The sequence below is a fragment of the Myotis daubentonii genome, chromosome 6 (genome assembly GCF_963259705.1).
Source record: "Myotis daubentonii chromosome 6, mMyoDau2.1, whole genome shotgun sequence".
In the NCBI taxonomy this organism is placed as follows: Eukaryota; Metazoa; Chordata; class Mammalia; order Chiroptera; family Vespertilionidae; genus Myotis; species Myotis daubentonii.
In genome coordinates, this window is record NC_081845.1 from 82,224,824 (window position 1) to 82,248,410 (window position 23,587).

At 38.2% G+C, this 23,587-nt stretch overlaps 1 protein-coding gene across 3 annotated transcripts in view; it reads right to left on the reverse strand.

Annotated features, from left to right (window-relative positions):
- The window catches only part of CD2AP (CD2 associated protein), a 116,955-nt gene that overhangs the window by 71,476 nt on the left and 21,892 nt on the right, over positions 1 to 23,587 (reverse strand). For 2 of the 3 annotated variants that reach the window (XM_059701489.1, XM_059701488.1), the window contains exon 3: positions 5,280 to 5,433. In XM_059701489.1, the coding sequence (XP_059557472.1) occupies positions 5,280 to 5,433 (154 nt within the window). Of the gene's footprint in view, positions 1 to 5,279; positions 5,434 to 11,774; positions 12,032 to 23,587 lie in introns of those variants that run through there. The other variant, XM_059701490.1, reaches the window with a different exon arrangement.

A 23,587-nucleotide genomic window follows, 5' to 3' on the forward strand; every position in this document is an offset into this window, starting at 1 on the left:
GTATACAATTCTACAATACATTAATTTGTATACTGTTATGTGTATTTACCATGCCAAGTCAAGTTTCCTTTCATCATCATTTATTCCCCCTTTACCCTCTCTTGCCTCCCTTCTCCTCAAATTCCCTCTGGCAATCTCTATACTGTTGTCTGTGTCCATGAGTCTTTCTTTTTATTTGTTTTGCTTAATCCCTTCGTCCTTCTCACCCAGCCCAACAACTCCCCTCTGAGAGCTGCCAGTCTGTTCTTTGTATACATGGGTCTGTCTCCACTTTCTTGGTTTATTTTGCTCATTAGATTCTACATATAAGTGAAATCATATGATACTTTTCTTTCTTTAACTGGCTTATTTTACGTTGCATAATATTATCCGAAAGTAGTAATGAGTATTTTCTTATCACAAGTAATTTCCACATAGCTTCTCAGATCTACAAACAATGTCAAGGAAGTTTTTTAAATTAATAATTTATAAATAAAACTATTAACAAGAGGATAAAGGAAGTACAAAAAAGGCAGAGACATATTTCATGTATTTTATGTACCACTACTATTCTAAGTCTTTCACAAACATCTTCCACACAGCAGACCATGAAAAATGTATTATCAGCCCTGGCCAGTTTGACTCAGTGTATAGAATGTTGGCCTGTGAACCGCAGTCTCAGGTTTGATTCCGCTGTAACAGTCGCTTAGGCTTTTATATATATAGATTGCAATGAACCACTTTTTAAAACTAGTCTATTTTGTGATTGCAGGATATGATGCAAACTAACAATAACCAAAAAAAATCAGATTAAAAAAAAATACCACATAAGCTTGCTTTTCCTGGAAAAGTAATCTGAAAGCAAAAACAACCTGCATCCTGTTTTAAATGTTAGCTAGCACCAAATGACCAATTTAGTCCTTCTGGCACAGGAACTAAAAAACTAGTTATAGAAGATCCTTAGGAAAAAAAACTAAGCTTCCTGGAAACAATGACATTTTTTTTTTCTTACAAAAAAAAAAAAAAGAGGAATTACATCCTATATGAGGAAGATAAAATTTAGTGTGTCTTTATCTATTAGGAGACAAAATAAAATACTCATAACCTTTAAGCCCTTTGTCTAGCCTTCACTTAAGAAGAAACCTATCTCTTTATAGCTCAGTAAAGCTAAAAAAAAAAAAGAGGTAAGTGAATTTTAGAGTAAGCAGAAGTCATAAATAGTCCTTCTGTGGGCCTAAAACTTCTCCTTTTGCACAGAAAGTCTACATTGAGCTTCACCTATAGGATGTGGACACACCGTTAATTGTTCCCAATCTCAAAACAAATAGAATTTGAAAATTCAAGACAATTAAAACTACTGAAACTGTCCATCTTCAGCCAGTGCATGTAAAGATTACAGGTAATATCTAAATATGGTTTGTATGTTGCATTTACTGGGAAATAAAGTACACATAGAATGCTTTTACTGATCTGTCTCAGTGTCATAAAATTTGTTGCATTTTTATGAAAATCTGATTTTATTTTATGAAAGTAATCAAAGGGTAATATAACCCAGAAAGTACAGGTTTCCCTCAACCTTCAGACAGTAGCATAGAAAGTAACAGGTTGAAATATAAGAAGACTATAAAAGTCATTCATTTTTCTTACATTTGTGAAATGCATGTAAATAAGATTTGTTTACAGTAGAGTACTTGGTACTGCAAGAGATTTGAAGACCACATATCAAATACACTAATTTAAGATAAATGTGGTTGAACACTTACTACTTATTAAAGTAAATTGAACAAAGTAATTAGTAATCAATCTCTCAAGGAGCTTCAGAATTTACTATGTTAAAATGCTATCTGCTCCCATAAATGTTGCACTTCTTTGTACATGTTTAATACTTTCTGGTACAGTCTTTGTCAAGATGTCAAGCTCTTTGAGAACAGCAAAATTATCCATCTTTTCTAACACTTTCTCACCAGCAACAAAATAAAACTGAAGAGTTTCAGGTTGGGAAACGTCTGGCCCGTGGGCTGTTTAAGGCCGGAGAAATCACTTGGTCTGGCCCTGCCAAGGCATTAGGGGTGAGTTAATTAAATGTTTGACCAAATACAGCAGGCTAATATTTAAGTTGATAATTTTGTATGGCCTGCAAATGATATTATAAATATCCAAATGGCCCATAGCAGAAAAAAGGTTCCCCACCTCTGGTTTAAATGATCTAAGATAATAAGACAGACCCCAACTCATGTCTGATTTCAAATGTGATGCTGTTCCTCTATGCTAAACTGTTCTTCTAACATATTTGCAGAGTGCCAAATATTTAAAAGGCACTCTCTTGGGGCAATAACCTTGGAAAACTGAATGTTTATGTTCAGACGTCTAACCACTAAAGAATCATACTATCGATATCCAAAAAACCAAGATGGCGGCATAGGTAAACACCGGAGTTTGCTGCCTCGAACAACAATTTCAAAAATACAACTAAAAGACAAAACGGACATCATCCAGAAGCACAGGAAGGCTGGCTGAGTGGAAATTCTACAACTAGAAGGAAAGAGAAAAGCACACTGAGACTCAGAGGAGCTGCGGAAGTAAAGTGCAGAAGTATGGAGGCGCACGGACGTGGAACGGGAGGGAGTCTCAAGCTCCCAACTGCTCTGAAGTCCAGTTCCGGGTGAGTCTCTGGGGACTCAGACTCATACGGGGAGAAATTGGACTGTCTGGCATCAATTGGAACTTGAGGGCGGCTTTCTCTCAGAGGTGCTTGCAGCAATTACAGAGGAACATTGAGACCTGGGGACTCTTAGGGCAGGGCTGAGAATCAGCCATTGTTGCTTGCTCTGCCCTATTGATCCCCTAAGACCCCACCCCACCCAAGCTGTGCACAGAGGCTTTTGCATATGAAAGGCCTGGCCCTTTGCAATATGAAAATTACCTAACAAACTGCAGCTGGGTCAGAGAGACCCAGAACTTCCAAAAGAAGGCCCAAGGCCCCACAGCAGCTTGCATTGTTTCACAGCTGGGCCTCATCTGGGGACCTCCAAACCCCAAACAAAGAAGAGGAATCTGCAGATCTCTCCATAGCTCCTGCTGGGTAGCCTCAGGCAGAGTCTAAATTAGCACCTCCTTAGAGATCCAAGAGCCAATGTACCCAGAGGTCAGAGTGGGACCATCCAAATTACAACTCCTCAGATCCATAAGTGACACACTCAGGGGGCAGACTCAGTGAGCACCAATGCCCCACTGAAGCAAGTCTTGCCCCAGAAGGGTGTCTTCAGCACAGAAGTTCTCCCATTGCAGACACAGCTGATTCTCACAGCCAATTGGCCTGGAGGTCAATTCCTTCCAGTGATACCTACAACAATCAAGGCTTAACTACAACAAGACTGTGCACAAAGACCACAAAGGGGTGCACCAAGAGTGTCCACCTCAGGTAATTGGGGAGGCTGAGCCACTGGGCCTTATATGACACCTAGCACAGAAAGCCACTCTATCAACACAGGGAAGCATAAAAAATGCGGAGACAAAGAAACAGGTCACAAATGACAGAAATGGAGGAAAGCAAACTACTGGATATAGAGTTCAAAACCACACTTCTAAAGTTTTTCAAGAATTTTCTAGAAACTGCCGATAAATTCAGTGAGACCCTCAAGAAATCTAGTGAGACCCTCGAGGTTATGAAAAAGGACCAACTAGAAATTAAGCATACACTGACTGAAATAAAGGATATTATGCAGAGTTCCAACAGCAGACTAGAGGATCGCAAGAATCAAGACAAAGATTTGAAATATGAAGAAGCAAAAAACACCCAACCAGAAAAGCAAAAAGAAAAAAGAATCCAAAAATACGAAGATAGTGTAAGGAGCCTCTGGGACAGCTTCAAGCGTACCAACATCCGAATTATAGGGGTGCCAGAAGAAGAGCGAGAGCAAGATATTGAAAACCTATTTGAAGAAATAATGACAGAAAACTTCCCCTACCTGGTCAAAGAAATAGACTTACAAGTCCAGGAAGTGCAGAGAATCCCAAACAAAAGGAATCCAAAGAGGACCACACCAAGACACATCATAATTAAAATGCCAAGAGCAAAAGACAAAGAGAGAATCTTAACACATTGTATGCGGGAAACGTATTTATACATTTTACTTATACGTTTTACATTGACTGGTAGTAGAGCGCGAGACACGTATTAATACGTTTTTTATAGACTAGCGGTAGAATGCGGGTAATGTATAAATACGTAAACTAAAGTTATCATAATTTTACTGAACATTGCCATTTGCGCAAAAAATTAGCAAAAATGGCCCATGCCACCTGTTAGCATGCGATAAAAACTACCCGCAAACAATGTGTTAAAAGCAGCAAGAGAAAGACAGTCAGTTACCTACAAGGGAGTACCCATACAACTGTCAGCTGATTTCTTAACAGAAACTATGCAGGCCAGAAGGGAGTGGCAAGAAATATTCAAAGTGTTTAATACCAAGATCCTATAGCCAAGATTACTTTTACCCAGCAAAGCTATCATTCAGAACTGAAGGTCAGATAAAGAGCTTCACTGATAAGAAAAAGCTAAAGGAGTTCATCACCAAACCAGTATTATATGAAATGCTGAAAGGTCTCCTTTAAGAAGAGGAAGAAGAAGAAAAAGGTAAAGATACAAATTATGAACAACAAATACACATCTATCAACAAGTGAATCTAAAAATCAAGTGAATAAATAATTTGATGAACAGAATAAACTGGTGAATATAATAGAATCAGGAGCATAGAAAGGGAGTGGACTGACTATTCTTGTGGGGGGAAAGGGTGTAGGGGATGCGGGAAGAGACTGGACAATAATCGTGCACCTATGGATGAGGACAGTGGGGGGGGGGGTGAGGGCGGAGGGGGGGTGGGAAACGGGTGGAGGGGAGCTATGGGGGGGGGGGGAGGAAAAACTGTAATAATCTGAACAATAAAGATTTAATTAAAAAATAAATAAAATTGCTAAAAATGAAGTGTTAACAAGTCAACAGAGCCTTAAACAGTAATAAGAAAACCATTCCCACACATAGCTGTCAGCAACTCATATAAAGAATTGACTACATGGGCCAGTAACTAGTAACATGAGAGTAAGTGGGAAGTTTCTGCACTCAACTGCCAAAGGTTGAGCTAATTTTTCATAACATAATTTATGAACAGCTACAAGACATCCTTCTATTTTGACTCAATTTATTAAAATTATTTTGTAATAAATATTACAATATTATTATTTTATATTAATATTTTATAATATTAAAATTACTCAATTTATGTAAAATTTATTTACATACTTTTTTTAATGTTTTTAGTTGGTGGATGTGGCTGAATTCCTCCAGCTGGAAGTCCATAGGTGCTTATTCGTTGTACAAGACTTGCTACATTCCCATGCCTTTCCCGTCTGATGGGCAAATTGTCATCCTTGGATTCTGTGTCTCTCTTAATTTCCTATAAAAGGGAAAATCAGGAAATAGGAAAATTAAGTTATTTTATTAAATTCTCTATTGTAAAATGCCAAAGCACAGGTACAGTGATAATAATAAAAGTGTAATATGCTAATTAGACTGGACAGCCAAAAGACCTTCCAGAAATCATTCCAGACGAAGCCACTGTGGCAGGGGCCGAGGAATAGGTGGTTAGGGGCGATCAGGCAGGCAGGTGAGCAGTTAGGAGCCGTCAGGCAGGTAGACAAGTGGTTAGGGGCAATCAAGCGAGTGGTCAGGGGCAATCAGACAGGCAGGCAGAGTGGTTAGGGGCGATCAGGCAGGCAGGCAGAGTGATTAGGGGTGATCAGGCAGGCAGACGAGCAGTTAGGGGTGGTCAGGCAGGCAGGCAAGTGGTTAGGGGCGATCAGGCAGGCAGAATGGTTAGGGGCAATCAGATAGGCAGGCAGGCAGAGTGGTTAGGGGAGATTAGGCAGGCAGGCGAGTGGTTAGGAGCCAGTGGTTTCAGATAGCGAGAGGGTGCAGGCCAGGCTGAGGGGAACCCCCACAACCCCATGCATAAATTTCGTGCACCAGGCCTCTAGTTATTATATGAAACGTGATTCCAAAGTTTTCAAACTTTTTCTCTGCCCACACAAATTTAAAGACTGCAACGCACTTCGGTAACCGTGGCTCACTATGAGTTTAGGTCTTATCAGAATTGGAGATATAGGTAAAGAAAAGGAGGCTGAAACACCACCTCCACCCCAACATACACATGGCACCCTGAAATACGTAGACAAACAATGACAAACAATAATTCTAAGTCAGGGGTGGACAAATTTTTTCTATAAAGGATCAAATAATAAAATATTTTAGATTTGTGGGTCATTCAATCTCTGTTGAAACAATAGACTCTGCTATTTGAAGTGCAGACACAGCCACATACTTAAATGAATGAACATAACTATGCACCAACAAAATTTTATTTATGAATAATAAAATTTCAATTTTATATCATTTCACATGTCACTAAATGTCATGCTTCCTTTGGTTCTCCCCTCCCCCATTTATAAAATTCTTAGCGAGCATTTTCGGCTCATGAACTACAAGAACAGGTGGCATTCAGATTTGGCCAATGGGCCATAGTTTAATGAACCATGTTCTAAGTTAGAGGCTAAGAGAAGATATGCAAACCTTCATGAAAATAAGTATAAGAGAAAAGGGAAGTTATGCCGTTCAGTGATTTTAAAAACTCAGTATCACAAAGATATCAAATCTTCCTAAAACTGTTGATGCAATGCAATTTCAAAAATATCTCACAGATTTAGGAGAGCAATTTAATAAACAGGTTCTAAATTTGTATAGAGGAACAAAAGGTCAAGAATAGCCAGAACACTTCAGGGAAAAGAAAGTGAGGGGAATTCCTCTTTTTTACTACGACATACAGAAAAACTACGTGACACTATAAATTAGTACAGTGCTGGCATAAAAACAGACATAGTGATAAATGAAACAAAATAAAAGTCCATAAACAAACAAACTTGATTTATAACAGACAAAAAGTAAGAGAAAAAATAGATTCTTAAAATACATAGTACTTGTAAAACTAATGTTTCCTATTTAGGGTGTAGGGAATGAAACTGGACTCCTAATCTCACACATTTAATATTAAAATTAACAGTTTCTGTTCATTACAATTAAGCATTAAAAAAAGTGAATCACAAACCCAAAGACATTTTTCACATACAAAGTTAACAAAGAATTTCTGTCTCTAGGTGTTTGTGTCTACCACAATGTTAACCAGTTACTTTCTAACTAGTAGGAGTTCAGGTGATTTTGACTCCTTTGTATTGGAGTCAAAAAGTGTTTGATGCTTGCTTTGTGTTTTTTTTTAAGCAATGAATATCGTCTTTCAATCAGAATAAGTTTTTCATTTCGGGAAAACTTAAAGTTGGTGGAGAATTGTGAAAAATTGTTAAAGTACAAATTACAGAAGACAAGATACTTTATAATATAGACACTTGCTTCATTTTTATGGTAATGCATTTAAGGAAAAATACTTCAATTTACTATTAATAATACATGACATGTCAACATTTGAAAACCTTACAGTTTTCAGACTGCACTAAGTATTTTTCAAACATAAAATCTATGTGAAAACTGGTAGTTTACAAACTCAACATGCCAAACCTATTCATTTTGGATTCTCCTGAGCTAACAAGGTTTTAAACAAATAAAAGTCGTACCTCTGAGAGCTACTGTTGCTTTTTAGTACAAAAGACCAAGAACTTAGCTTGATATTCAAATCTTGTTCTTCTAAGAAAGTAAAGCTAGTTTAACTTAATATTATTAAGTACAGTATCAGATCCTAGCCCGTTTGGCTCAGTGGATAGAGCACCAGTCTGCAGACTGAAGGGTCCCGGGTTTATTCTGATTAAGGGCACATGCCCAGGTTGTGGGCTCAATCCCCAGTAGGGGGTGTGCAGGAGGCAGCTGATTAATGATTCTCTCTCATCCTTGATGTTTCTATCTCTCTCCCTCTCCTTTCCTCTCTGAAATCAATAAATATATGTAAAAATAAATAAATAAAAGTACAGGATCAGCAGACAGATGACTTGGGTACGAATTCTGGCATTATCCTGTATACTAGTTAAATAACTTTGGATATTTATGTTATTTTTAAATAAAAATTGTGTGAATAAATATATTCGAGACAATGTTTCCCATTTCTATAAAATTAATTTACAACATATTGCTCAAGATTTAGAAACATTTTAAGGACCTTCAAAATTCTTTGAAACATAATCACATCCATGAATACTAGATATAACAAATCTGAGGGCAAAAGATATAAAATGAAAGGGAGAAGTAAGCTAGAATATATATACAGTCTACCCTACACAGGGAAAACTCAGGTTCCAAATACAAAGTACTAACTAAGATATCACAAGTACCAAGTGACCTCCAGGCTATAAGCAAAATTACAAATAAAGTTTACACTGGGCTCCTCCTCCACCTCCTACTGATACTATCTACCGCCAGGCACTTACTTACTTTCTCTCTCTCCCTCCTTCCCTTTCTCTCTTCCTCCTCCTCTCTCACCAACCTACTGACCTAACTCTCTTTTCTAGTTCCTAGATACATAGTGCCCCCAAATTACTCTTTGGCTATCATCTTCAACAGCAATTTTATTGAGTACTTTTTTATTAGTAAGGCTTCCAGTGTTTCTTCTTCTCCCTTTACTGCTTTTTACTTAATTAGTCAGTAAATAAAATACATATTAATCCCGTAGCATCCATTGTCTACCAACTTCACTTTTTTCCTGATTTTGAAAATGACTTCAGGAGATCCAGTAACAAAAAAAAAAAAAAAAAAAAAGGAGTCCTCACTCAGAGAGTACCATGTCTTGACAAAGCAAACACAGAAAAACTCTGAATCTCATTCCACAAATGAGGAAAGCCTCCTACATAATAAGTAATCCAATTTTTCAATCCAAAATTGACCAAGAAAAAATACACAACAGGGATAATTTCCAAATAGATAAGAATGTATTATACTGATTGATTTTATTTCATAAGGAATAAAAAGTAACAATTAAAGGAAGTAAAAAGTAAAAGTAAAGGAAGATGAGAAATATAAGCAAATGAGGAAGCTAAAAAGATTGGGGAGCATATAGTTATTCTTCACCTATTAAGGTAATCCAAGATACTTAGCTCTGATTGCACTAAGCAAAACCAGGTAACTTAAAAGATTATCAACAAAATTCACAACCTCTCCTTCATGTTGTAATTTATCTATACAATAATTTAGTTATCTGATCATGGCCAGTGCCATGATGAGGATTTGAAAATAGAAATCACTTAAGTTCATATCATAAAATCAAAGGTCGAAAAGAATAAAAACCAGGTAAGAGCTTCTTTTTTCTTAAATGAAAGAGAGAATATCTAATCACCAAATTCCTAAACAGAGTTACAGATCTGTTTAGGTTAATTAAAATTAAGGAATACACATAATTATTTTAAAGTTTACATTCAGGATTTGCAAAAAGTGTTGGAAATCCTGAATGTAACCTCCATCTTTACAGAAGCATAAATCAGAAGGTATGGAAAAGTGACATCATTAAGAAAAAGAAAAAGAAAAATAAGATTAAATGTTTATTTGGTACCATATGCTGTTCTAGCTAACAAGATAATTAACCCCGTTCTTAAAAATCTTATGAAATATGTATGAATCGCTGAATGCTAGCATATCAAAATCATCAAGGAAAACAGTAAAAGATAATGTAGGATGGCCATTTTGAAAGTTTCTAAACTTATTTTTCTCCTTCCCCAAATAAACTATTCTCCATGTAACCAGTCTCTTCAACTTGGACAAAGGGCCTCCCTATTTCACTGTCCCTCCCCCATCTGCAAAAGGGAAGAGCAGGAAAAGGGGTGGGAGGGTTTATGTACACTTATTGGCATCCGACTCCTTTCCTTTTCCTACCACAAGAATGCCAATGATGGCCAAGTGAAGTAGATTAGAAAAAAACACTATGAAGAACTCTTCTACCCATATTCTTTCAGACATACCACACTGATCTAAATGAACTGGAAATACCTCAATAATTTATAATGGTCACAGTTTTCATACTAGTTTTATTTTTAAAAAATGCTATTTGTGTTTTTAGCGCTAGGATAAAGGAGTTTTAGAATAAGAACAACAGGGGATGAGGGTTAGTCTATGACTCAAAAGACACCAAGCCTACATGGAGATCCTTCTCTCAAGTCTCCTAGACTCCCTTGAGGCCACAGATGACAGTGACAAGCAGGCAATGAGGAATACTGACCTAATAAAAAGCAAAACCAAGAGATATCTCAGAAGCCCACGTTCTGGCAATCAAACTTTCCTGGTTTAAATCATTACAACTTGAAATACTTTTGCAGAAACAAAATATATTAACTGCTTAAGGGAAAAAATTAGATTTTAACTTTCCAGGTAAGTCCCAGGTAAACACTAACATGATTTATATCACAATGTCTCAACTTGAAATTTATGGTGTGAAAAATAGGAGATAAAGGGGATGAGGGTACAAATAATTCAGTTTAAAAGAGTTTCTATAGAAAACAATCTATAAAATATCTACCAAATTCCTAAATGTAAAAGGAGGTTTTTGAAGGAGGGTTTTAAGAAAAGAAATGTATTTTTCCCATTAAATGCTGCTATACTACTTGAATTTTGTTTCAGCATGTATTACTTATTTTTAATTAAAAAAAACTTGGTGTGCCCACAAATAATATCACTGTAAGTCAAGTTATTTTAGAGCATTTAGAAATATCTTAGGTGTGTGAGCACACATTACAAAATCTAAATCCTTATACCTCTTTTCTAACATTACCTGTATTAAACTATTTCTCTAACTCAGTAAATATAGTCTATATGGATTCAAAATATTATCAAAAGTAACCCAAGTCACAAAACAAACTGCTGTAATCAGTGTGTAAAGTATAGTTAATGTTTTACAATATGTAAAAGAAAATGTACTATGAGGTAACATGAATAACTATATATAACTTTTGCATTATATCTGCTATTTTTATTGTAATTCCCAATAAGCAAATAAAAGTTGTCTTCTATTTAATTTTCTGTTATCTACAGAGTTGTTTTCTCCTCTCTTGTGTTTCCGATTTACGAAAATAAATCAGTCTTCTTCTCCTGATTTAAAGCTAGCTTTCTGAACTATTTTATTAAAGCTACCAAATCTCCTACTGCTCAACAAAATCACTGAGATTTATCTAAGCAAATTAATAGTTTTCACAAAGTAAGGGATTTAAAAAAGAAAGTAAAATTGTCAATTCCTTCACTCAAATAGTAATTTCTCTTGTTGAAACAGTGGAATACCATAAGATTTAAACACAATATCAGCACTCTTCCAGAAAAAGAAGTTATATTTAAAAAACAAAAAAATCTCTAAGACCCTTTCCAAAGTAGCCATGTACATCAGGTCATCTTATTCCCCATTTTGCTACTTAGTATTTTTAAAGAAGCCTTTTAAAAGGTTTTTAAATACATTTGTAACCTATATAATCTAGAAATAAAATGAAATTTTAAAATGCAACATAAGTTGTCAAACTGCCTATTTTTTTTAATCTAAAAAAAAGCAGATTCGATAATTTAAATCTTTTTCCTAAATGTGGAAAAAAAAAAAAAGCCTGCTAGAAATTTAGGTCAAAACACATCCAAAAGATTTTTATTTACTTGTCAGCTTTTGTTTCTTTGTTTCTTATTATATCAAAAAGCCTAAAATACTTTATAAAGTTCCAAGGATTCTTCAAAGGAGATCAAACTTTCATTTAAAATTTTAAAATATAATAATACACTTACCAACACCTGAGACATCTTCTGTAAACATATCCACTTCTTTTTTAAAACACTAAAGTAAAATCACCATAACAGTAACCGATCCTATAAAAACCTGTAGCACCTCCAAGATCAGTATAAAGCCCACAAGAAAGCTGCTTGGAAGCTGGTATCCCCAACCAACCCAAAACTACTGTCCTAACACTCTTTAAATACAACTAATGTTTCTAACCTCTTTTGATATCTCATTTCACTGATATTTCTCTGCTTTCCCCATAACCTCCTGTGCTTCAATACTTGTGAAACTACCAAATGTGCCTTCTACATTGGTGCCCAACCCCTTCCCTCCCCAACTTCCTCTGACTCATTCACTCAGGTCATCAGACTATGTACTCTACCATATATGAAACTCAAAGAGCAGAGTTCACTAACATTTACTAAATGCCTATAACTAGTCAACTGCACTATTACCTATTTTCATGTGTTATCTTAATCTTCAGAAGCAAGTCATAAAAGAAAATAAAGGTATCAACTATGCTTATTACCTTTTTACTGAATGCTAATCTATTCTTGTGCTAATAATAACTAATATTCATTTTTCTTAGCACTTTATCACAATGGCTTAAGTAAAAACTATTCCTACACCACTTCCAAAAGAAGAAACTCTTCTAGATTGTGAGACTTTAGACTGTTAAGGATGTGCATTACAATCTCTACTTAAACGCATCATCATCTTGCTTTCCCCTTACAGAAAGATAGATATATTTTCCCCTATTCCTCCCATTAAGTACAGTTAAAAACTCTAGATACTACTTATTTTTAAAAATAGATAAAAGTATTGTGAAAAGTGGAGGAAAGAAGGTAACATAAGCCAAAGAGACCAGGTTCCTCTGAACCTGTTGAGTTCACTGGATTTTCTTTCTGCCTCATATATTCCAGACTGAGTACTGGAGGAGCTGGCAACCTGGAAATGCCAATAGGCAGAGAGAAAAAAAAGCCTTCTCTCTTTAGCCAAAGGACCAAGGAAAGGATAGTCTAGCACAGTGGTCGGCAAACTCATTAGTCAACAAAGCCAAATATCAACAGTACAATGATTGAAATTTCTTTTGAGAGCCAAATTTTTTAAACTTAAACTATATAGGTAGGTACATTGTTATTAACTTAATTAGGGTACTCCTAAGCTGGCCTTTGCTAAAAACGTCCTCAATCTGATTGAGGTACATTCACTGAGGTCGACCCCTTCCAACTCTCCCACCCACACTCGTCTTGTATACTTGTTTCTCAGTGGTCAGCAAACTGCGGCTCTCTGGCCCCTTGAGTGTGGCTCTTCCACAAAATACCACATGCGGGCATGCACGTACAGTGCGATTGAAACCTCGTGGCCCATGCGCAGAAGTCAGTATTTTGTGGAAGAGCCACACTCAAGGGGCCAAAGAGCCGCATGTGGCTCGCGAGCCACAGTTTGCTGACCACTAGTCTAGCAAGACAGAAAGCTCTTAGACAACAGCCACTACACTGCAGTCAAATATCACAGGAAAAAAACCTATAGCCCCATCCTCACCCACACCAACAAAGGCCAAGCAGGGAGCCTACATTTCCACCCTTAGCAGGCTGTAATGAGGTACCCCAACTACCACCCCTTCCCCATGTCCCCAGCCAGGGTGGTATCAAAGAAGGCCAAATGGAGAGCCAAAATTCCCCTCCCAACCAGGTAGGAATGAGCCCTCCTCTCCCACTTACTGTGAAGGCAGAGGCAGGGCACAAGGCAACACTGAGGCACACCTGCCCCTCCAGGGAGGAGGGGATCAGTGGAAGCTCCTGGAGCCTGAACTCCTACTCACCCAGAATTAACAAGAAGCTCCTCCCCCTCCAAGTGACAATGGAGCCAAGTAGGGAATCTGATTTTGAGGTAACTTTTTTCCCCCCAGCACAAGTTCCCCCTTTAGTTAAATAAAGTTTATGTTTTCATCCCAGGTCCTCAACCAATATTCTGATTTTTTTAAAAAATATTTTTACCCCCAGATTTCTGCTTTCTCATCTTACAACTGAAGCAACCTTCTAAAGGCATTTTATCTTAGACCCTTATCTTCAAAGAACGACTTTTTTCCCCCAAAGGACTCAATAACAACAAGAACAAAAAAAGATAATTTCCACCAGGTCATTTTTCTATAAATGTGATTAGTTACACAGAAAAAAACTATCACAATTAGTGTTATCCTAAGGAACTATAGCTTACTCAAATCCTAACCACCAAAAGCTTTTTTTAGTGTCTAGTTTTTCATCCAGTCAGTCCACTTTTAAATAAACTTAATCTGTTCTATCGCTAATACCACCACCGAGACAAAATGATTTCCCTAGGCACATAGGCTAACCAGGCTAACTGCTTGTTCCATATTTTCTCATTTTAATTACTTTCTTCTTATTTTCTCCTTCCTTTAAAACTATTCACTTTTTCTAAAGAGCAATTAGTAAAGTTCTACCTTATTTACCTACTTTTATTATTAACATTTAATAGTACCTGGACTATTACAGGCACAAAAACAAAACAAAACAAAAAAACCCCTAAATATATGTTGACTAAATTAACAATTTAGCTGATTTTCTTCTCCCATTTCCCCTTTCCAAAATGGATGAAATAATAAACTCCATCATATATCTACATGCAAGACACATAATCAAATACCTACCAATAACCCAAACAGGTGGAATATCCCACTCTTACATAGGAAGAAATGAATGCACTAGAACAGCGGTTCTCAACCTGTGGGTTGTGACCCCTTTGGGGGTCGAAAGACCCTTTCACAGGGGCTGCCTAAGACCATCAGAAAACACATATATAATTACATATTGTTTTTGTGATTAATCACTATGCTTTAATTATGTTCAATTTGTAATAATGAAAATACATCCTGCATATCAGATATTTACGATTCATAACAGTAGCAAAATTACAGTTATGAAGTAGCAACAAAAATCATTTTAGGTTTGGGGGTCACCACAACATGAGGAACTGTATTAAAGGGTCGCGGCATATGGAAGGTTGAGAACCCCTGCTCTAAAGCAAGCATGTCAAACTCGCAGCCCACAACAAATATTTCTGCGGCCCAGCCAATCTAACGGTATGTAAGAAACATTTTAATAAAAATTTTGTAACTTAATTATTACAATATTCTGTTATACATAATTATTAATAACGAACTACAACGTTCATTAATGACTGATTACTATAATCGTGTTGCATTCATTTCCCTTACACGCCTTACCGGCAGGCACGCCATTTCTCTCCACTAATAATAGCAGCAAATATCTTAGCAGCCGACTGGCACATCATTAGTCTTGTGCTGACTTGTTTGGTGCGCTAAACAGGAAATATTTTACTTTCGGAGAACAAGAAAAATAGGTTTATCTGCATTACGCTTATTAATTTGAGCAGTTATCCAGTGTCTGGTAAGTTAATGTTCAAGAAAAAATACTAATTTTTATTAAAATGTTCTATTATTTTATGTTAACTATTACTCATTTATTTCAGCCCTTTGTATTCAGCATGTCTCTATCGAAATAAACCTACAAAAATTGAAGCTTTGTTTATTTGTGTCCCACATAAGCTTAAATCTTGTTTATTTGGCCAATGTTAGTCTTTGAGTTTGATATGTTTGCTCTCTAGAGAGGTGTCTTCAGGAAGAATACAAAGGAGGTATATATGCGGATATGAGGGAGATGAAGAGAGAATCAAATTCAGGTACATACACCGTGACTCCAAAGGCCATGTTCCTTTCACAATGCCATGCTATTTTCTTGATGTACCTCTAGTACAGTAGATGGAAACCACAACCATCACATTGAGCCTACCTTCCTCTAATTTCAGGGATCTTTCTCAAAGGAAATAAATGCCTTATCTACTCCACATTCTTCTGTGATTTATTGGCCAAATAACCTCAGAGATTTTATCCCAGAATAGTATTGATAGTTTGATCCAATTTAAAGTATCAATGACATTTTGCATCCCACCACCACTAACTTATTTCTTTCAAAGCACACGTGACTATCAGAAATTATCTTCATCTATTTCATTTACTTTTTTCAGATGTCTGTTTCCCCCCCACCATTAAAATATAAACTCATTAAGAGGGAACTTACCTGTTATTCACCATTGTATCCCTAGTATCAACAAAAAGTCCTAGCAATAGAACATCTATAATAAAAGTATAATATGCTAATTAGACCGGACGTCCTTCGGGACGACCTTCTGGACAAAGCCGGGGACGACCTTCTGGACAAAGCCGGGGCTGACCAATGATGTTCCTCTCTCATCGATGTTTCTATCTCTCTATCCCTCTCCATTCCTCTATCTCTAAAAATCAATAACATATTTTTAAAAAAGAATAACTCTAATAATCCTATATAATAAAAGGGTAATATGCAAATTGACCCTAACAGCAGAATTACTGGGAGTCACTGGTCACTATGACACACACTGACCACCAGGGGGCAGATGCTGAATGCAGGAGCTGCCCCCTGGTGGTCAGTGTGCTCCCACAGGGGAGCTTTGCTCAGCCACAAGCCAGGCTGACGGCTGCCAGTACAGCGGTGATGGCAGGAGCCTCTCCCGCCTCCTCAGCAGCGCTAAGGATGTTCGACTGCAGCTTAGGCCTGCTCCCTGCTGGCAAGTGGACATCCCCCCGAGGGCTCCCGGGCTGCCAGAGGGATGTCTGACTGCCAGCTTAGGCCCGATCCCCCCAGGAAGTGGGCATAATCCAGCAAGTGGACATCCCCCAGACTGCGAGAGGGCACAGGCCAGGCTGAGGGAACCCCTGAGTACACAAATTTTTGTGCACCGGGCCTCTAGTCTATATATATATAAAAGCCTAAGCGACCACTCACCTGGTTGCTATGACATGCACTGACCACCAGGGGGCAGAAGACGCTCAACGCAGGAGCTGTCCCCTGGTCATCAGTGTGCTCCCACAGCCGCCATCTTAATTGGGTTAATTTCCATATTTGCTCCTGATTGTCTTGTGGGCGTGGCTTGTGGGTGTAATGGAGGTACGGTCAATTTGCATGTTTCTCTTTTATTAGATTAGATAGCCACTACTCTTTCCTCTTTAAAAACTTTTCCTTCGAAAACCAAGATGGCAGCATAGGTAAACACCGGAGATTGCTGCCTCACACAACCACTTCAAAAATACATCTAAAAGACAGAACGGACATCATCCAGAACCACAGGAAGGCTGGCTGAATAGAAATTCTACAACTAGAAGGAAAGAGAAAAGCATACCAAGACTCAGAGGAGGTGCGGTGCAGAAGTAAAATACAGAGGTACAAAGGCACATGCGGACAGGGCTGGGGGCTGAGGACACGGTTGTCTTTTTCAATCAGGAGGGAGTCTCAAGCTCTGAGCTCCAGTTCCGGGCAAGTCTCTGGGGACTCAGACTCATATGGGAGAAACTGGACTGTCTGGCATTGGTTGGAACTCGAGGGCAGCTTTCTTTCGGAAGTGCTTGCAGCGATTGCTGGGACACTGAGAAGCAGGGCCTCTGAGGGCAGGACTGAGAACAGCCATAACTGCTAGCTCCACCCTGTTGATCCCCTGGGACCCCGCCCTGCCCAAGCCATGCACGGAGGCTTTTGCATATGAAAGGCCTGGCCCTTTGCAATCTGATAATTACCTAACAAACTGCTGCTGGCCCAAGGCCCCAGGGCAACTTGCATTGCGTCAAAGCTGGCTCCTGCTGGGTAGCATCAGGCAAAGGCTAGATTAGCACCTCCTTAGAGATCCAAGAGCCAGTGTACCCAGAGGTCAGAGTGGGACCATCCAGATTGCAGCTCCTCAGATCCATAAAGGACACACTCAGGGGGCAGACTCAGTGACCACCAAAGCCCCATTGAAACAAGTCTTGCCCCGGAGGGGTATCTCCAGCACAAGAGTTCTCCCACTGCAGACACAGCTGATTCTCACAGCCAACTGGCCTGGAGGTCAATTCCTTCCAGTGATACCTACAACAATCAAGGCTTAACTACAACAAGACTGTGCATAAAGCCCACATGGGGGTGCACCAGGAGTGTCCACCTCAGGTAATTGGGGAGGCTGAACCACTGGGCCCTATAGGACACCTAGCACAGAGCCACTCTATCGACACAGCGAAGCATAAAAAAATGCAGAGACAAATAAACAGGACACAAATGACAGCAATGGAGAAAAGCAAACTACTAGATATAGAGTTCAAGACCACACTTTAAAGGTTTTTCAAGAATTTTCTAGAAACCGCCAATAAACTTAATGAGACCTTCAAGAAATCTAATGAGACCCTCGAGGTTGTGATAAAGGACCAACTAGAAATTAAGCATACACTGACTGAAATAAAGGATATTATGCAGAGTTCCAACAGCAGACTAGAGGATCGCAAGAATCAAGACAAAGATTTGAAATATGAAGAAGCAAAAAACACCCAACCAGAAAAGCAAAAAGAAAAAAGAATCCAAAAATACGAAGATAGTGTAAGGAGCCTCTGGGACAGCTTCAAGCATACCAACATCCGAATTATAGGGGTGCCAGAAGAAGAGCGAGAGCAAGATATTGAAAACCTATTTGAAGAAATAATGACAGAAAACTTCCCCTACCTGGTCAAAGAAATAGACTTACAAGTCCAGGAAGTGCAGAGAATCCCAAACAAAAGGAATCCAAAGAGGACCACACCAAGACACATCATAATTAAAATGCCAAGAGCAAAAGACAAAGAGAGAATCTTAACACACTGTATGTGGGAAACGTATTTATACGTTTTACTTATACGTTTTACATTGACTGGTAGTAGAGCGCGAGACACGTATTAATACGTTTTTTATAGACTAGCGGTAGAATGCGGGTAACGTATAAATACGTAAACTAAAGTTATAATTTTACTGAACATTGCCATTTGCGCAAAAAAATTAGCAAAAATGGCCCGTGCCACCTGTTAGCACGCGATAAAAACTACCCGCAAACAATGTGTTAAAAGCAGCAAGAGAAAGACAGTCAGTTACCTACAAGGGAGTACCCATACAACTGTCAGCTGATTTCTTAACAGAAACTATGCAGGCCAGAAGGGAGTGGCAAGAAATATTCAAAGTGTTGAATACCAAGATCCTATAGCCAAGATTACTTTACCCAGCAAAGCTATCATTCAGAATTGAAGGTCAGATAAAGAGCTTCACAGATAAGAAAAAGCTAAAGGAATTCATCACCACCAAACCAGTATTATATGAAATGCTGAAAGGTAAAGGTAAAGGTAAAGGTGAAGGTAAAGGTGAAGGTGGAGGTGGTAAAGGTGAAGGTGGAGGTGGTAAAGGTGAAGGTGGAGGAGGTAAAGGTGAAGGTGGAGGAGGTGGAGGAGGAGGAGGAGGAGGAGGAGGAGGAGGAGGAGGAGGAGGTAAAGATACAAACTATGAACAACAAATACACATCTACCAACAAGTAAATCTAAATATCAAGTGAATAAATAATCTGATGAACAGAATAAACTGGTGATTACAATAGAATCAGGGGCATAGAAAGGGAGTGGACTGACTATACTTGGGGGGGAAAGGGGTGTGGGGGATGCGGGAAGAGACTGAACAAAAATCGTGCACCTATGGATGAGGACAGTTGGGGGGGGGGTGAGGGCGGAGGGGGGGGGGAAACGGGTGGAGGGGAGCTATGGGGGGAAAAGAGGAACAACTGTAATAATCTGAACAATAAAGATTTAATTTTTAAAAAAAGAATAATTACTGCAGGGGTTGGATAGAAGGTAAAAAGGCAATAAATGGTTGACTTGGGATGTTAAATACACAATACAATAAACAGATGATGTATTATAGAATTGTAGACCTAAAACCTATATAATTTTATTAACCAATGTCACCCCAATAAATTCAATTTAAAATAAGAAAAAAAAACAAAAAGAAAAAAAAAACAACTTTTCCTACTCACTCAGATTACCTTTAAGTAATATTCAAAATGTACTGTACCACTGGCTTTAATCCACACTTTTGGCCTTAAATCCCATTATACCCATCCCCAATAGGAAAACTTTCATTCAACCGAAGTAGTCCACCTAATTATATTTACCACAAAACACCTTTTGCCGTTGCCAGACATACTACAATGAATATTCATCTAACTCCCCATCATTAAAAAACAAGTCAAGTGTTACTTTTAACATATTTTCTGAATAATATTTTTCCAAGACCCTTTAACACCCATCTCTTTACCACACATCTAACATTCAGTCATTACAATTTACCATCCTGTTTCCATGCTGTCATTTTCCCATATAAAATAAAACATGGGAAATACTCTTCACTCCATACCACAAAGCACTTCATAGTCAATTACTAAGCACTTATTTACTGGAGTGTTTATTTTGTTTCCTATCTCAATTATAAAGCAGGAAGTCTAACAGCAGAGTGTCAAATATCAACAAAGACATGGATACTGAATCTCAAAATTTACACAAAGAAATAAATCAGACACTCATTCTCAACTTTAGTCTAAACCACTGAAGTAGAAAGATCTGATAAACCAGCATGTTTCTTCTCAATGTTGACTTTTTTTTTTTAATATTTTATTGATTTTTTACAGAGAGGAAGGGAGAGGGACAGAGAGTTAGAACCATTGATGAGAGAGAAACATCGATCAGCCGCCTCCCGCATACCCCCCACCGGGGATATGCCCGCAACCAAGGCACATGCCCTTGACCGGAACCGAACCCAGGACCCTTCAGTCCGCAGGCCGACACTCCATCCACTGAGCCAAATCGGTCAGGGCTCAATTTTGACTTCTTAAACATTATATAAATCAGTGAGAAAAGAGTAGACTATCTGATAACTTTTCATGTGGAAAAAAATGTAACCGTGCCCAAATCATATATGTACAAAAAAGCAAAACTGATGAAAGATTCATACTGAAAACCAAAACTTTAAAACAAACACAAAAAAGAATATTTTTAAGACTTCTCTGCTCCCTTAGTTATAAATATGTTATACTTAGACTAGAGGCCTGATGCATGAAATTCTTTACTTAGACTAGAGGCCCAATGCACAAAATTCTTTACTTAGACTAGAGGCCCGATGCACAAAATTTGAGCAAGAGTAGGACTTCCGACAGAAGTTTTCCCACCGCAGACACAGCTGACTCTCACAGCCAGTTGGCCTGGAGGTCAAATCCCCCCAGTATTAACTACAACAATCAAGGCTTAACTACAACAAGACTGCTCACAAAGACCACTAGGGGGTGCACCAAGAAAGCATAAAAAATGTGGAGACAAAGAAACAGGACAAAATTGTCAATGGAAGATATAGAGTTCAGAACCACACTTTTAAGGTCTCTCAAGAACTGTCTAGAAGCCGCTGGTAAACTTAATGAGATCTACAAGAAATCTAATAAGACCCTCGATGTTATGATAAAGAACCAACGAGAAATTAAGCATACACTGACTGAAATAAAGAATACTATACAGACTCCCAACAGCAGACCAGAGGAGCGCAAGAATCAAGTCAAAGATTTGAAATGCAAAGAAGCAAAAAACACCCAACCGGAAAAGCAAAATGAAAAAAGAATCCAAAAATACGAAGATAGTGTAAGGAGCCTCTGGGACAGCTTCAAGCGTACCAACATCCGAATTACAGGGGTGCCAGAAGATGAGAGAGAGCAAGATATTGAAAACCTATTTGAAAAAATAATGACAGAGAACTTCCCCTACCTGGTGAAACAAATAGACTTACAACTCTAGGAAGCGCAGAGAACCCTAAACAAAAGGAATCCAAAGAGGACCACACCAAGACACATCATAATTAAAATGCCAAGAGCAAAAGACAAAGAGAGACTCTTAAAAGCAGCAAGAGAAAGAAACTCAGTTACCTACAAGGGAATACCCATACGACTGTCAGCTGATTTCTCAACAGAAACTTTGCAGGCCAGAAGGGAGTGGCAAGAAATATTCAAATTGATGAATGCCAAGAACCTACAACCAAGATTACTTTATCCAGCAAAGCTATCATTCAGAATTGAAGGTCAGATAAAGAGCTTCACAGATAAGGAAAAGCTAAAGGAGCTCATCACCACCACACCAGTATTATATGAAATGCTGAAAGGTATCCTTTAAGAAGAGGAAGAAGAAGAAAAATGTAAAGATACAAATTATGAACAACAAATATGCATCTATCAACAAGTAAATCTAAGAATCAAGTGAATAAATAATCTGATGAACAGAATGAACTGGTGATTATAATAGAATCAGGGACATAGAAAGGGAATGGACTGACTATCCTTGAGGGGGAAAGGGGTGTGGGAGATGCGGGAAGAGACTGGACAAAAATCGTGCACCTATGGATGAGGACAGTGGGTGGGGAGTGAGGGCGGAGGATGGGGTGGGAACTGGAAGGAGGGGAGTTATGGGGGGAAAAAAAGAGGAACATATGTAATAATCTGAACAATAAAGATTTAATAATAAAAAAAAAGAGTAGGACTTCCTTTCCCCAGCTGCCAGCACCAGCTTCCCCCAGCTGCTGGCACTGGCTTCCCTCCGGCTGCTGGAGGCACCCAGGATCCAGGCTTCCCTAGCAGCCCTGGCTTCATCCATAAGGTCGTCCGGAAGGACGTCCGGTCTAATTAGCATATTATGCTTTTATCATTATAGAAGACAAGTCACAAAAAGTGCTTATGATGGATAGGATATAAGCAAAAAGAAGACAAAGGACTAGTATTTACAATATATTAAGAACTACAGCAGGTCAATGAGAAAATGTGCAAGAACTCAATAGAAAAATGTATAGATATATATATGAACAAATTATACACAAGAAAATAAATTTCTAACTCCATTAGTAATTATGAAAATGAAACACTGAAAAATGTTGACTACTACTGTAGATCTATAAGATTAGTCTCCCTGCTTGTCCCCCAAAATCTGATGATATCAAATGTTAGTGAGAATGTGAGAAAGGTACTCTTTTTTTTTTTTTAATATATTTTATTGATTTTTTACAGAGAGGAAAGGAGAGGGATAGAGAGTTAGAAACATCAATGAGAGAGAAACATTGATCAGCTGCCTCCTGCACGCCCCCCACTGGGGATGTGCCCGCAACCAAAGCACATGCCCCTGACCGGAATCGAACCTGGGACCCTTGAGTCCGCAGGCTGACGCTCTATCCACTGAGCCAAACCGGTCAGGGCGAGAAAGGTACTCTCTTATATTAGTGGTAGGAGTTTAAATTGGTATACTTATATAGTGAGAAATTTGACAATATTTAGTACACATGAATATGTGCATACCCTAAGATGCAGCAAATCCTCTGCTATGTAAGATGTTTATTGCAGCATTCTTTTTAATAGCTAAAAACTGGGAAATAGCCCTAAATATTCATAGAATGAGGTACAGACATACAATGGAATATAACACGACTATTTAAAAAAAATTAGTTGTAAATGAGCCTCTGCCATAACACTAGATGTGCATTCCTAAACATCTGACATTCTGAACACAGGCACACTAAAATACCACTGATTATGTGAAAATATCTAAACCAAACACTAAAAATGCTCGTAATTGTGTAAACAGTTGGGTTTGGAGAAGACCACTCTAAACCTATGCAACTTTAGAACCTGAACACTAAAAATGAGAGTAAGTAAATAACAGTAATTGGAACCTCAGAAGATAACTTAGGACTGTCCAAGCAGTTATGACAATGGATTCCTAGGGAAATACTAAAAATGCATAAAAATAATAAGGAAATGTTGACTTGTGAATGCTGAAACAGTGCATTCACTGAAGTGGAGGTGAGCACCAGAAGTTAAGAGCCCTACAATGCTAAGACTGTAACAT